This window comes from Pestalotiopsis fici (assembly GCF_000516985.1).
Source record: "Pestalotiopsis fici W106-1 unplaced genomic scaffold PFICI_Scf_5, whole genome shotgun sequence".
In the NCBI taxonomy this organism is placed as follows: Eukaryota; Fungi; Ascomycota; class Sordariomycetes; order Amphisphaeriales; family Sporocadaceae; genus Pestalotiopsis; species Pestalotiopsis fici.
In genome coordinates this window covers 2,845,827-2,858,105 of record NW_006917095.1, presented here as the reverse complement: position 1 = coordinate 2,858,105, position 12,279 = coordinate 2,845,827, and the positions used below count along the sequence as shown (strand labels likewise).

General features: G+C 47.9%; 4 protein-coding genes across 4 annotated transcripts; all 4 read left to right on the top strand.

The window, feature by feature from the left end:
• Positions 1-419: 419 nt before the first annotated feature.
• PFICI_08169 (uncharacterized protein) lies at positions 420-2,636 on the top strand (the record flags this gene model as incomplete). Its single annotated transcript, XM_007836750.1, has 2 exons — positions 420-2,515; positions 2,582-2,636. The coding sequence occupies 2 exons, from the start codon at positions 420-422 to the stop codon at positions 2,634-2,636; spliced, it is 2,151 nt and encodes a 716-aa protein (XP_007834941.1).
• Positions 2,637-4,329: 1,693 nt separating this feature from the next.
• PFICI_08168 (uncharacterized protein) lies at positions 4,330-6,213 on the top strand (the record flags this gene model as incomplete). The annotated part of the gene is made up of 4 exons (XM_007836749.1): positions 4,330-4,472; positions 4,536-4,607; positions 4,663-5,395; positions 5,482-6,213. The coding sequence occupies 4 exons, from the start codon at positions 4,330-4,332 to the stop codon at positions 6,211-6,213; spliced, it is 1,680 nt and encodes a 559-aa protein (XP_007834940.1).
• A 473-nt stretch (positions 6,214-6,686) lies between these two features.
• On the top strand, positions 6,687-7,895 carry PFICI_08167 (uncharacterized protein; the record flags this gene model as incomplete). The annotated part of the gene is made up of 3 exons (XM_007836748.1): positions 6,687-6,989; positions 7,093-7,528; positions 7,597-7,895. 3 exons carry the CDS (start codon positions 6,687-6,689, stop codon positions 7,893-7,895), a joined length of 1,038 nt encoding a protein of 345 aa, XP_007834939.1.
• A 1,965-nt stretch (positions 7,896-9,860) lies between these two features.
• Positions 9,861-11,584, top strand: PFICI_08166 (uncharacterized protein; the record flags this gene model as incomplete). Its single annotated transcript, XM_007836747.1, has 4 exons — positions 9,861-10,454; positions 10,497-10,725; positions 10,756-11,505; positions 11,547-11,584. The coding sequence occupies 4 exons, from the start codon at positions 9,861-9,863 to the stop codon at positions 11,582-11,584; spliced, it is 1,611 nt and encodes a 536-aa protein (XP_007834938.1).
• Positions 11,585-12,279: the final 695 nt, after the last annotated feature.

Below are 12,279 nucleotides of genomic sequence, written 5' to 3'. Positions count from 1 at the left end.
TATAGATACCTGTGAATTGCAATAGTGCAGAGATTTGCTTGATAATAGACTTTTTGTGGTGGCATGTAATTGGGATATGCGATGTTGGGCCAACGCTGTAAGTTCACCAGCTTCATGAGATAGATGTTGTCGAAGTCGTTTGGGCCGAGTCCATCAACCCGCTTTCCAACGTTGCGCTGGGAGGGAAGAAGCAAATCCAGCCAATGATAAAAGTGTTGCTCTGCAACTGGCTGAGGCTGTGTTGGGCGACACGTCATGCAGTTGCAGTATGCCTTGGCCCTCACCCCGATGCAGCTGATGTGACCATGTCATTTGAGTGCGCACACAAATACTTCAATGAGTGCTCTCTTCTTTTGTTTCATTTGTCTGTAAGTGTAGACATTCGCCATCTGTGGGGTCGGCGTGTCACTTTCGACACAATGTCGCAGATTGGGCGACTACAGGCTGCTCTTGCCAGTGCCACGAACGAGGTGACCGTCGCTGCAGCGAACATCAATTTCGACTTCTGTCTCGTCAAATATGACGCACCAAAAGAATACCAACCTATTGGTGCCCTCTTGTCAACCCAGCGAAAACAGGATGCAGAGAGCGGGTCAAGTCACGTCACAGCTCGCCGCCTGGCAGCTCTACTCAACGGCATTTGCCCTGACACACCCAATCTTCTTAAAGCATATGGTCAGCGTGTCTCAGAGATCTCAAAGACAGCATCTAGTCAGGAGTCTACGGACTTTGCCAATTCAATGTTTGCGCCATACTCTGGAATCGACGCAACTTCGATTTGGGCAGCTGCAACATCATCAGAGCCAGCTCATGGCAGTGCTTTACATGTTCATTTGCTTGCCAGTATGCTCGCCAAGATTTGGGATCCACCAGAGGCCATTTCCATATGGGATGAGCTTGTGAAAGAGAGGCGTCGTGTGATTGCTGATCAGTTGGAGAGAGGAGACTCGCTGCCTTTCTCTCTTGCAACTGCTGCCGCTCAGCAAGACATCCCCCGCGCCCAGCTTGCTGCTTGGGACGCCAGCGCGAGGGCCTGGCTACAGACTGCCAATTCAATCATGGCGAAGCAGCAGACTCAACTTCGTCTGATAGTCCAAAATATCCAACTACCTATAAGCGGTGGCACAAACTTATACTCGAGTGTCAATGAAGCTTGGATCAAGGCCTTGACTGTGATGGAAAGGCTCGTATCTGGCACTCCTCAAGAGATCCACGATGGCGCGGCTCTTCTTGGTCTTGCGGCTTGGCATATCTATCCGGATATGCAAATCTTTGGAGCCCAGACCCTCGACATACCGATGCAGGATGCCCTCGTCAAACCTGGTGGCGTATTGACACTGGGATGTGCAACCTCGGCAAGCACTCCCACAAGCGGTATTACATGGTCTCTTTCTCTTGCAAATCTCAAATTCTATGGAAGACCCGTCGAAAGCCAGGGATGGGTACAAAGCAATCCAGATCACATTTCTTTTCACGAACTGATGCTCGCAACCTTGGGCAGAGTCATGACTCTGTGGAATATTTCATGGGAAGAGGTTCCGCTTCTAGCAAAGGTTCTGATGGCTATGGCTGCGAAATTGCGCCAAAATCCCTCTATTCCTTTGCTTCTTCAAGGAATAGAACATTTAGCGGAAGCAGCTAGTGCCTATCTTCGAGAACCAACGATCAACTCTCCGTTTGTGAATCTTGGTATCAATCGGCCGGAGTTTCTATCAGGCAGAACGGAGTCACGTGGTAATCAACCTATCCAGCCAGTATTCTACCTTAATGAAAGAGAATTTCTTGCTCATTTGAAAAATAACGAGGCGAGGATCTTATTCCTCAGACGATTGGCTGGCCGAATCCTCAACCAGAGCTCCGACCCTCCCGAGTGCATCATACGGTGCAATGGTTTTAGAGGAACGGAATGGGCTTCCGTCTTCCCAGAGAATCCCGCGAAGCGTGGTGCATCTTGTCAGGGTCTTCCGCATGCGCGGTGGAACCCGTCTGATCCGAGAGCTAGTCCAACGGAGGTTCACTACAACAATTCCAAGCAAGCACGGATTCACTATGTCGACCAAGCTCCATTCGTTCAAAGGCGCCAAGGCGCTCAAACGACCCCAATGACTGAATGGTTTGGCGATACTAATTCGACTGCCATCTACGTTAAGTACGATCCTACACAGCCGGCCATATTGAGACCTCAGATTGACTTAGGAGACCTTCTATGGGCTCTCGAAAAAGACCTCTTGTTATTTTACCTGCCGGAAGATGAAGTAACTTTGGTCTTGGAAAATTTAGCCTTTGCTTACGAAAGAGTTTTCAAGTATATCTCCAGCCCAACAATTCGGCTCCAGACCTTTTTACGACCGCTGAGCCGAGCTGGATGGATATCCTTTCGTAAGAGGCTTGATTTAGCTTCACCAACTTTACTCCAAAAACAATTCAGTATTTTGTCGTATTTTGTATCCGACCACAATGTTGAGCCACTGGACATTCCAGAAAACATATGTGGCATATCAATTGGGGACTCCTTGTACGTCCCGAAAAAGGTTACATATCACCTCATCCCTAAACCAACAATTATTAATATAGTTTACAGTTACTGTGTGACCCTATCAATGCGTATTACGATCGTGGCGTTGCAAGGGTACTAGGAAACATTGGTCGACCAGGTTTTGTTATGTTTTCTACTGTCGAAGAGCCAATAGTGTCCTCTCCAAGCGTGACCTCTTGGAGAGTCATCAATAAAAACATATTTGATGGCAGGCGCGAAAACTGTTTCCGGTCTACCTCGGTACATTTATCTTTTACAGATTGGGAAAGGTTCATAGCAGAGCGAGGTTCTACAGGCAAACAGGATGCGCAACTGATCCGCCTGGAATCTGTTATTTCGATACGCGACACCGGAAACTGGATTGGTGACGTGGATATCCTTCGGGCTCTTAAAGACGACATCATATCGACGCTTCCTCCGCAAAGCGCTTGTACGCACACAAAGGACGAGCCTTTCACGTTGCGAATGATATCAATCGAATCCTGGGATGAACTACGGGAAGCGCGTTTAGGCAATGTGGTGGTGCGCGCACATGGAAATTGGGTCGCTAGACTAGCTATTGCATCGTTCTTGTCTCAAGGCGTAAGAAGGGGTGATTTTCAGGTTAGTAACATAATTATCTGCCCGAAAGAGGTTTGTTGGAAGTGCATTGAGGCCTTCCCAGCTTGTGTGTTTATATTTTGATAATCATACTCAATATGCATATATGTTTCAAGAAAGAATTTGTCGCACCGAAATAGATGAGTGCCTACTCCATATATGCCTTTCATCCTGGCACACATGAGTTCCTCGCATGGTGGCGCGCAGAGCAAATACACAGCCTCACGTGAATGCGAGCCAGGACGAGAACGTATTATTTCCACCGCCACATGCATGATCATTAAATTTGGCAGCAGCGAGAAATAATTCTCAAGTAATGGAGCGAGTTCAAACCTCAATCCTCCTCGAGCCTAGAGCAACTAACAACTAAGTTGCCATCCTCCACACATGCATGTAGCAGGACAACGACGAATCATTGAATATACTTCAAGTGTCATATCGCAATGAATCCAGTGGCTGTTGACGATAAGGCATATGCCAATCTACAATGAATTACAGTATGTATAGAATAATCAAGGCAGGCTCAGGGTCGAGTAAACCCTGTAACTTTCCATCAGCCAGCCTCAATTGGCTCACGTAAGGCTGCAAAGCCTTAATTCACTTGACTCTTCTATTGCAAACATATTCTATTGGAGAAAAGACGAAATATAGAGTTTGGGGCCATTTCCTCACTTTGAAGTTTCACTGTGGCTTGGGCCAAGGCTGAACTCCTAGCTGAACGCAAATCACAACAGTGCTTTCCGTGATTGTTAAACTAGCTTTTCTGTTTTTCACCAATGAAAAATGTTTCTGGGACACAGAGGAGGTATCAATCAAGTCGACGCATGCATGTGAAAAGATTGTACAAACTCTCGTCCGGCTGGTATCTAACACCAATATGGAAGCTCCGCACTGGGGATTATACGCGGCGGCATTGAGATCATGCAATTATGAAGTGACTTTTACAGTCTGACTGCCCCACATGGAGCTACGATAAGCTTCACAATTGGGAAGCAAAGCTTTGCGTTTCGTTGCCACGGTATCTTGTCTAGAATGCTGTGGTATACTAGACCATGAATATAAATACGAGCTGTTGACGCCCTCAATCTGTCGTCCAAGATACTCGACATTGCTACTTTAACTCACATCTTGCATAAAGCCGTCTTGTGTATCATAATCACAAATCACTGGAGTTACATTATCAATTCATCACCATGACTTCCACATCTGTTCCAAATAATGCTCCAGTTGTTGAGACCGAGGTTCTGATCGTGGGGTCTGGCCCAGTTGGTGCCACCTATGGTCGAAAGCTGGTCGATGCTGGCATCCAGGTTCTCATGGTTGAGTTGGGAGCTCAGTAAGTCTTTGTCATGCTTCGCCTTTGGTAAACACATGGCTTGACCTACTTACAAACATTTAGAGAGACCCCCATTCCTGGAGACCACAAGAAGAACAACTTTGTCGTGCAAAAAGACATTAATAGTTTCATCAAGTATGTATAGCATGTGAGCATAATAAGACCTTGCGTTGCTAACGCCGGAGCCCAGCGTGGTGCAAGGCGAACTCAATCTTCTTTCCGTCCCTACAGACCCGCGCGCGGCTCCGTCTCTGAATTTGGATCCATCTGCGTGGTCCATCGATGCCAGTACCGCTACCATACACAATGGTCAGAACCCGTGTCAAGACAGCTACTACAACCTACCAGCCGCTGCTGCCACGCGTGTTGTCGGTGGCATGGGTTCCCACTGGACAAATTGTACACCACGACAGCATCCAAAACTAGAGCGGTCGGATCTTTTCAATGACAGCGAGTGGGATGCTCTGTACGGGGAAGCCGAGGAGCGCATCAAGACCAACAGCACCCTCTACAACGACTCCATTCGTCAGCAGCTGGTCCTAGATACCTTGCGCAAAGGACATTACCACCATGGCGATCGCGAATTCAAGCCCATGCCCTTGGCAGCACAAAAGCTGCCAGATCAGACCTACTTTGAGTGGTCTTGCTCCGCAACTCTCTTTGGGGATATCGCCAAGACTGCCGACAATCCTGGTGCCAAGAACTTTACCCTTAGGTCGCAAGTTCAATGTATCCAATTGATTACGAGCCATGACACAAGTCCTGACGGCGTTGTTCTTGGTGCCCTATGCAAGGATCTCAAGACCGACAAAAAGTTTCTGATCAGAGCTAGAAAGTATGTGCTTTGTGCTGGAGCTGTGCTGACACCTGGCATCATGTTCAACTCGGGCTGGAACTCATCACCTGAACAGCTACCAGCATTGGTAAGTGGTGCCGTCTTTTTTTTTTTCTATTTCTTTTTCCTGTTTTCGACCAAAATCAGATTATAGTCTAACTTGATGTTTAACAGGGAAAATATCTCACCGAGCAGACCATGGCATTCTGTCAAATTGTCCTCTCGCGTAGTCTCGTGGACGAGGTCGAACACAGCACCAATCCGGACTGGGCCAAAAAAGTAAACGAACATCATAAAAAGCATCCCCACGACCCTTTGCCTTTCCCCTTCACCGACTTGGACCCGCAAGTCTACACGCCCGTTTCCGAGAACTACCCTTGGCACACACAGATCCACCGCGACGCCTTTTCATATGGTCAGGTACCCTCCACCATTGACCAGCGTCTTGTTGTAGACCTTCGCTGGTTCGGCTGGATTGCGCCCGTCGAGAGCAACCATGTGTCATTTTCCAAAGCCATCACCGACCAGTTTGGCATGCCGCAGCCCACGTTCCACTACGAGGTCCCCAAGGAAGATGCAGAGCGCACCCACCGGATGATGGAGGACATGTGTCTCGTGGCTTCCAAGCTGGGCGGCTTCCTCCCCGGCGCCGAGCCCAAGTTCCTTGTTCCCGGGAGCGCTCTACATATTAGCGGCACCACGCGGGCGGGCACGAGCAAAAAGGACAGTGTCTGCGATCGATATGGGCGCGTTTGGGACACGAAGAATCTCGTGGTGGGCGGATGCAATGTCATTCCAACGGGTGCGGCTTGCAACCCCACGCTCACGGCTGTTTGCTTTGCCATTGCTGGGGCGGATAAGATTATCGAGGAATTTCAAACCAAGGCTGATATCAATCGGGCATAACGTTGACCAGACATATCAAGAGGTGGAAAGTTTACTTTCCAAATAGCCATTTATCTTGCTTTACTGCTATCACAAGAATGAGACTCTTCACATTCCAATCACTTCCCAAGTTTGTTCAATTGAAGCTAGAGAGCCCCAACCATAGTTATTCATGTGAGCAGGCATCTCAAACAATTCAAGATACTATTCACAAGCTCACATGAAGTGATTTATTTGTCGCGAGAAAACAAATTTAAATTCCGAATCTGAGTTTGAGCATGTGAACTACTCTCTTGCCCGGTAGGAGGTTCCAAGGGACTTGCTGACTGAGTGAATATGAGTCACTGGCCGTGCCTATCCCCACAATCTCGGCAAATGTTTCCTCCCGTCACGGACATGGAAGTCAGCAATACATAATAGATATAGTGTCGCCAGCCCGCCGGACTTTCAACCTTGGCATGAGAAGACCTTCACCAACCTCTCAATAATTCAACATGTCGCCAAATATTCCCCAGGCGCTCGTAAAGGGCGACACTATAGCGTTCGTATCCCCGTCGGCTCGCATAAACAATGCCATACCCTGGCGGCTGGAAAGGGCGACGGCGATCCTGGAGCGTGCTGGGTATCATGTCAAGATTATACACGACCCGCACGTACCTCACTCACCCCTGAGCGCCAATGTCGCGGCCCGCGCCGAGGAAGTGCACTCGGCGTTTCGGGACCCCACGGTCAAGGCCATCATATGCTGCATCGGCGGGTCAACGGCCAACGAGTTGCTGCCGGCATTAGATCCCGAGGTTTGTAGCGCCTGATTCTCTGCATACTCAAAATATTCATATGTCTCTCTCAATATTTATTGAGGTCTGTTTTTGCCAAATTGACAAAACACGCGCATATCAGATCATCCGGAACAATGCCAAAATCTTGACCGGCGGATCTGATAATACTCTCCTCCATCACTTTTGCTACGTCAACGGTCTTCGCACCTTTTACGGGCCCTCGGCCATTAATCAATTTGGCGAGTGGCCAGAGCCCTTGAGCTTTACCTGGGAGCACTTTTTCCAGGTCACCACCACGACGCAAAAACCGGTCGGACAAATGCCCCGCAGCGTCGCCTTTACCGAACAAGTCGCGGACCGCAAGACGGAGCCCGAGAGGATTCGCAACGGGACGATGCGCGCCCGCGTCATGAAGCCGTCGACGGGATGGCGTTGGCTCCAATCTGGTGGTAGTGAAGCCGTCGAGGGTGAGATATGGGGCGGCTGTTTGCCTAGCCTGCTGCAAATGATGAGTACAAAGTGGCAAGTTTCATATCATGAAAAGATTGCATTTATCGGTTAGCATCCCCTCTTCTTCTTCCGAGCGTCCGAAACGTTGCTTTTGTACTAACGTTTGCTGATATAGAAACACCAAAGGACTACACCCTAGATGTTGCCCTCTGTCATTTCCAAGACTTGAGAATGAGGGGCATTTTTGAGCAGATTGTTGGTCTCGTGGTCGGGCGACCCCATGGGTACTCGGATGCCGATGTGCAGGGCTGGGAGGATGGAATGATTCGGGCACTGGAAGGGTACAGCTTTCCTGTGCTTGCTAATGTGGATGTTGGTCATACTGATCCGGTCTTGACCATTCCACTGGGGGCAAGAGTCCGGCTTGATCAAGGTCAAGACTTGTGGGAAGTGCTGGAGCCTGGTGTTTGTTGAGATAGCCTTAAGGAGTGTTCTTATACAATTTCTCGTTTACAGATATGCTGCTTGCTGTGGTTCAGACAAGGAATTACTGGTTGGATTTGTCCAGAAAATATTATACTACTGCATTTAGTATTTCCCGCCCACTGGGTGGGGCGCAGAGGGTTAGGTACTAAGTTATAGGTACATCAGGTGTAGTTCTTCGGGGCTTGGCCCCACTGTGGCTGACCTTTTACGACTGAAACTCCAGCAAAGTCAATGGTGACCAGCACTAAGTGATCAGGTATTATATCACGAAATGATAAGCTTTTAAATCGTAAAGGGGATTATTGTCTGATGTAATACTTTTATAAAATTAAATTAAAACTTTCTATATTATATTCTCGAGTTCAATACTTATCCCGACCTAATAATAAGATAATTAAAGTGCTAATCCCCTCTTATATTGCAAATAAAATTTTAGCCTAGGAGAACAAAAACCTCGTCCCTTTGTGTTAACCCGCATATAGGGGTGGATGTCCAAATCTTAGGCCACAGGCTCAAAATCCAAAGTATCATTGCTCGGATGGCTTTGACGCTGATGAAGATGCTCGCCATCCTTTATTCCATTTGTTCAAAAACTCTTGAACCTCATGATTTGATCAGTCTCGGTATTCTCGGCCTCGAAAGGGAATTGAGACAATATCTCTGGTAGCTTGGTCAAGTCAACCAGTGAGGTTTGAGGGACAAACCATGGGACGCCCCCAACCTTGACCCCATTACCATCGAGGCGCCATCGCCCCCAAGTATGACTGACAACCAGGTAATCAGTCTGGTATGAGTCGTTCTCTATAGTCATTCTGGTCTGGGTGTCCCAAAGACGACAGTTTTTATTGTTAGTAGATTCAAAATCGATGATGGACGAAACGTCTTGACCACGGATATTCTACATGAGGATGGCTTGAGTGAGACGAGGCTAACGACAAAGCTGTCCCCCGAGCGTGTAGATCTCATTTGGAAAAATGATAGGCACATTCATCAATTGTTACACCAGGTAGTAGTGGACCCGAAGTTAATACAGTCTCTTTAGGGTCATCCGAAAATGAAGTATGGCGACAATCAAGGCGGCTTCCAGAAGCCTTAATAGCTAATGAGTACATACCCAGTAGGTACAGAATACATGTACTGCATTTGCCTCCACTTTAATGCATGTCAGCATACATATGTATTATTTGACTTGCAGCCCAATGGCTCCCAGGGCGGCCTGCCATCCCCGCTGATTTTGATTTTCGTACGTATTACCATATTGGTAGTTCTACATTTTCATTGAAAGCTATTCTGCCTTGACCTACATCGAGGGTCGGATGCAATGCATGTTGACGTGTCACCACGTCGGAGTCCAGGCTCCTGGCTTAGCATCTGCTCCTAGAATTAGGCAGAAGTACAAAGCATTGCCTTGACGCTCTCGAGTGCGCCCTCTTGAGTGGTATGCGTTCAGATGGACGAGGCTATAGTAAGTAAACATGGTTGATTATTTGGTTCGGTGTATGTACGTATCTATAGGAGCGAAAGAAGGTATATGCATATACGAACATAGATAGTGGATCATGGAGGCCGAAAGGTACCTAGGTGGCTGTGGACCTATTCCAATGATAAATATGGTGGCTGAGTATGCCGCTTGATTTTATTGCAAGATGCACCTTAAACGAAACCACCTCCTTATTTCGGAACTTACTCCCATGCCCACCTTGGCTGCTGTACCCCGAAGCAAACGATTTCTGGTTGGTACTATTTGGGTTAATGTGAGAGACGATTACATTACCAGGGTAGGAGCTCAGCCCCATTTATCACGGGCTACGTCCATTGTGGATTTGTTTGTACATATAATTTTTTTCGTCCGTACAAAGTCTTGAGACATTTATCCAACTGATACAATTCCTACGCAGTCATAACCACATTTTACTTCATCATCAGTTTTATACCAAGCAACTTCTATTCGACATGTCTGGCTTATCTACAAACCTCTTTGAATATGAGCAGCTCCCACAAGGGCGTTTTATCCGGCTGCTCCATCTTTACCCCGGCAACCCCGGTACACCGCTGATTGCAAAACTCGAGATCGTTTCCCTGGACCAGGACCCTTCTTATCAAGCACTTTCTTATGTCTGGGGAAGTTCGACTCTCGACTGTAGCCTTGGGATTACAACAGAAAGCCAGGGAATCAAGACGGTACACATTACCACATCCCTTTCCAATGCTCTCAACGACTTGCGACAACCGCCAGAAAATAACCAACACCCACGGATACTCTGGATCGACGCTGTTTGCATCAATCAAAAAGATATCAACGAAAAAAACACTCAGATACCCTTAATGAGAAGTATCTACCAGGAAGCCGAAACGGTTGTGGCTTATCTTTGTTCTGATCCAACGGGGATTCTGGGCGCCAACCTTTGCTTATCAATTGACCAAATAAAACAAAAGCCAAAACCAGACTTGGTAGCAATTATAGAGAGTTTTGCAAAGCCCGCACAGTGGCTTGAGAGATCGTGGGTTGTCCAAGAATCTATACTTGCCAGGCATCTGGTCTTCATGGTAGGTCGTCGCTTGATAAAATATAGCGACTACTGGCCCAAGATGAGAATCGATCATGCTTTTGCTGTCAACACTTGGAGGTTTCGAATCGATGTACGCAAAGACTCTCTGTTGCGATTTCATGACTATGCACAACAACAGAGGGTGATGGCCAGAAGCTTGGTTAATAGTTCCCGTCACGATACAGCGTTTTGGTCTCTTGTAGTACTGCTACGGATACTCCGCGTCACCAACTGCCAGAATCCATTAGACAAGGTCTTTGCCTTGCTAGGTATATGTGCAGATACACTGGGCATCATAGCTGACTATAACCAGTCAGTAACGGAGGTGTATACTGATGTTGCGCACCGCATTATTACCATTCCGGGCGGTGTTTATATGCTCTGCAATGCATACCGGCGTCAACATCCGATTCTGGCATCTTATGTACCGGACTGGTCCGTTACCGACGTGCTATACCCACTAGCCAAAAGCATGAACCGAATGCCCAGGAAACTTTCGCCCATAAACATCCCGCGACAATATAGAAACGGTATTTTGCTTCGATGTCTATCTTTTGGCCGTTTGAAAAAGGTCAAAGCCTTCCCAAAGTTACCGACTGTCAGTATATTCGAAGAACTGAACGATCAGCTTGAGCCAGTCTCGCAATTCGTTCGTGATTTTGTCGAGCATTGTGTACCATTTCACCCAGATGAAGGTGGACGCAGTGTCAAGAGAGCACTAGGGCGCAGTCTGATCAGCATGGCCATGGGCAAAGCCACAGACAAAGCCTGGGAGGACTATTCCGGATGGATGGTATACAATTCCCCACCAAAGGAACAAATTCGTGCATCAATCAAGAAGGTGTCTCGGGTCATACAGTATGCCCAAGAACTTTGTAGACGCTCACAAGAACCCTGGGCTTCAAAGATGTTGGTTTCTGACTCAGGATTCATTGGGAATGGTTGTGAAGGAGCTGAAGTTGGAGACCGGATCATAATACCATTTGGGATGAGTGTACCACTACTGGTCCGCCCTGTCGCAAAAGATGCCGCACGAAAGGGTCCGCAAGGTGAACAAAAGCAAATACCAGTTGTTCTGAAACCACGTCAGACGCAGCTATGGCCGGCAAGAAGGTGTTTGCAATTTGAGAAGGCGATGCAGCTAGTGTCGGGGCCGGATTCACATTATTTGTCCCAGGAACCCAATTATTATGACTTTGATAAGGAATACAAGGGTATTGCTATCGACAGATGGCTCAGTCATCTCTTGGAACAACAAGAGAAAGAAGAGGAGGACAAAGAAAAAGAGCACAAGAAGGGGGAGCCCAGACAAGACTCCATGGTCAAACTTTTTCCATGGCTTTTGGAAATGAAAGACGCAGATGCATGGTCACAAAAAGAAGGAGGGATAGAAAAAGACGAGGAGTACGACGAGGACAACGGGGAGAACGACGAGGATGACGAGGATGAAGAGGAAGAGGACGAGGAGGAAGAGGACGAGGATGACGAGGATGACGAGGATGAAGAGGAAGAGGACGAGGAGGAAGAGGACGAGGATGACGAGGATGACGAGGATGAAGAGGAAGAGGACGAGGAGGAAGAGGACGAGGATGACGAGGATGAGAACGAGGATGAAGAGGAAGAGAACGAGGATGAAGAGGAAGAGAACGAGGATGAAGAGGACGAGGATGAAGAGGAAGAGGACGAGGATGAAGAGGACGAGGATGAAGAGGAAGAGGACGAGGAGGAGGACGAGGAGGAGGACGAGGAGGAGGACGAGGAGGAGGACGAGGAGGAGGACGAGGAGGAGGACGAGGAGGAGGACGAGGAGGAGGACGAGGAGG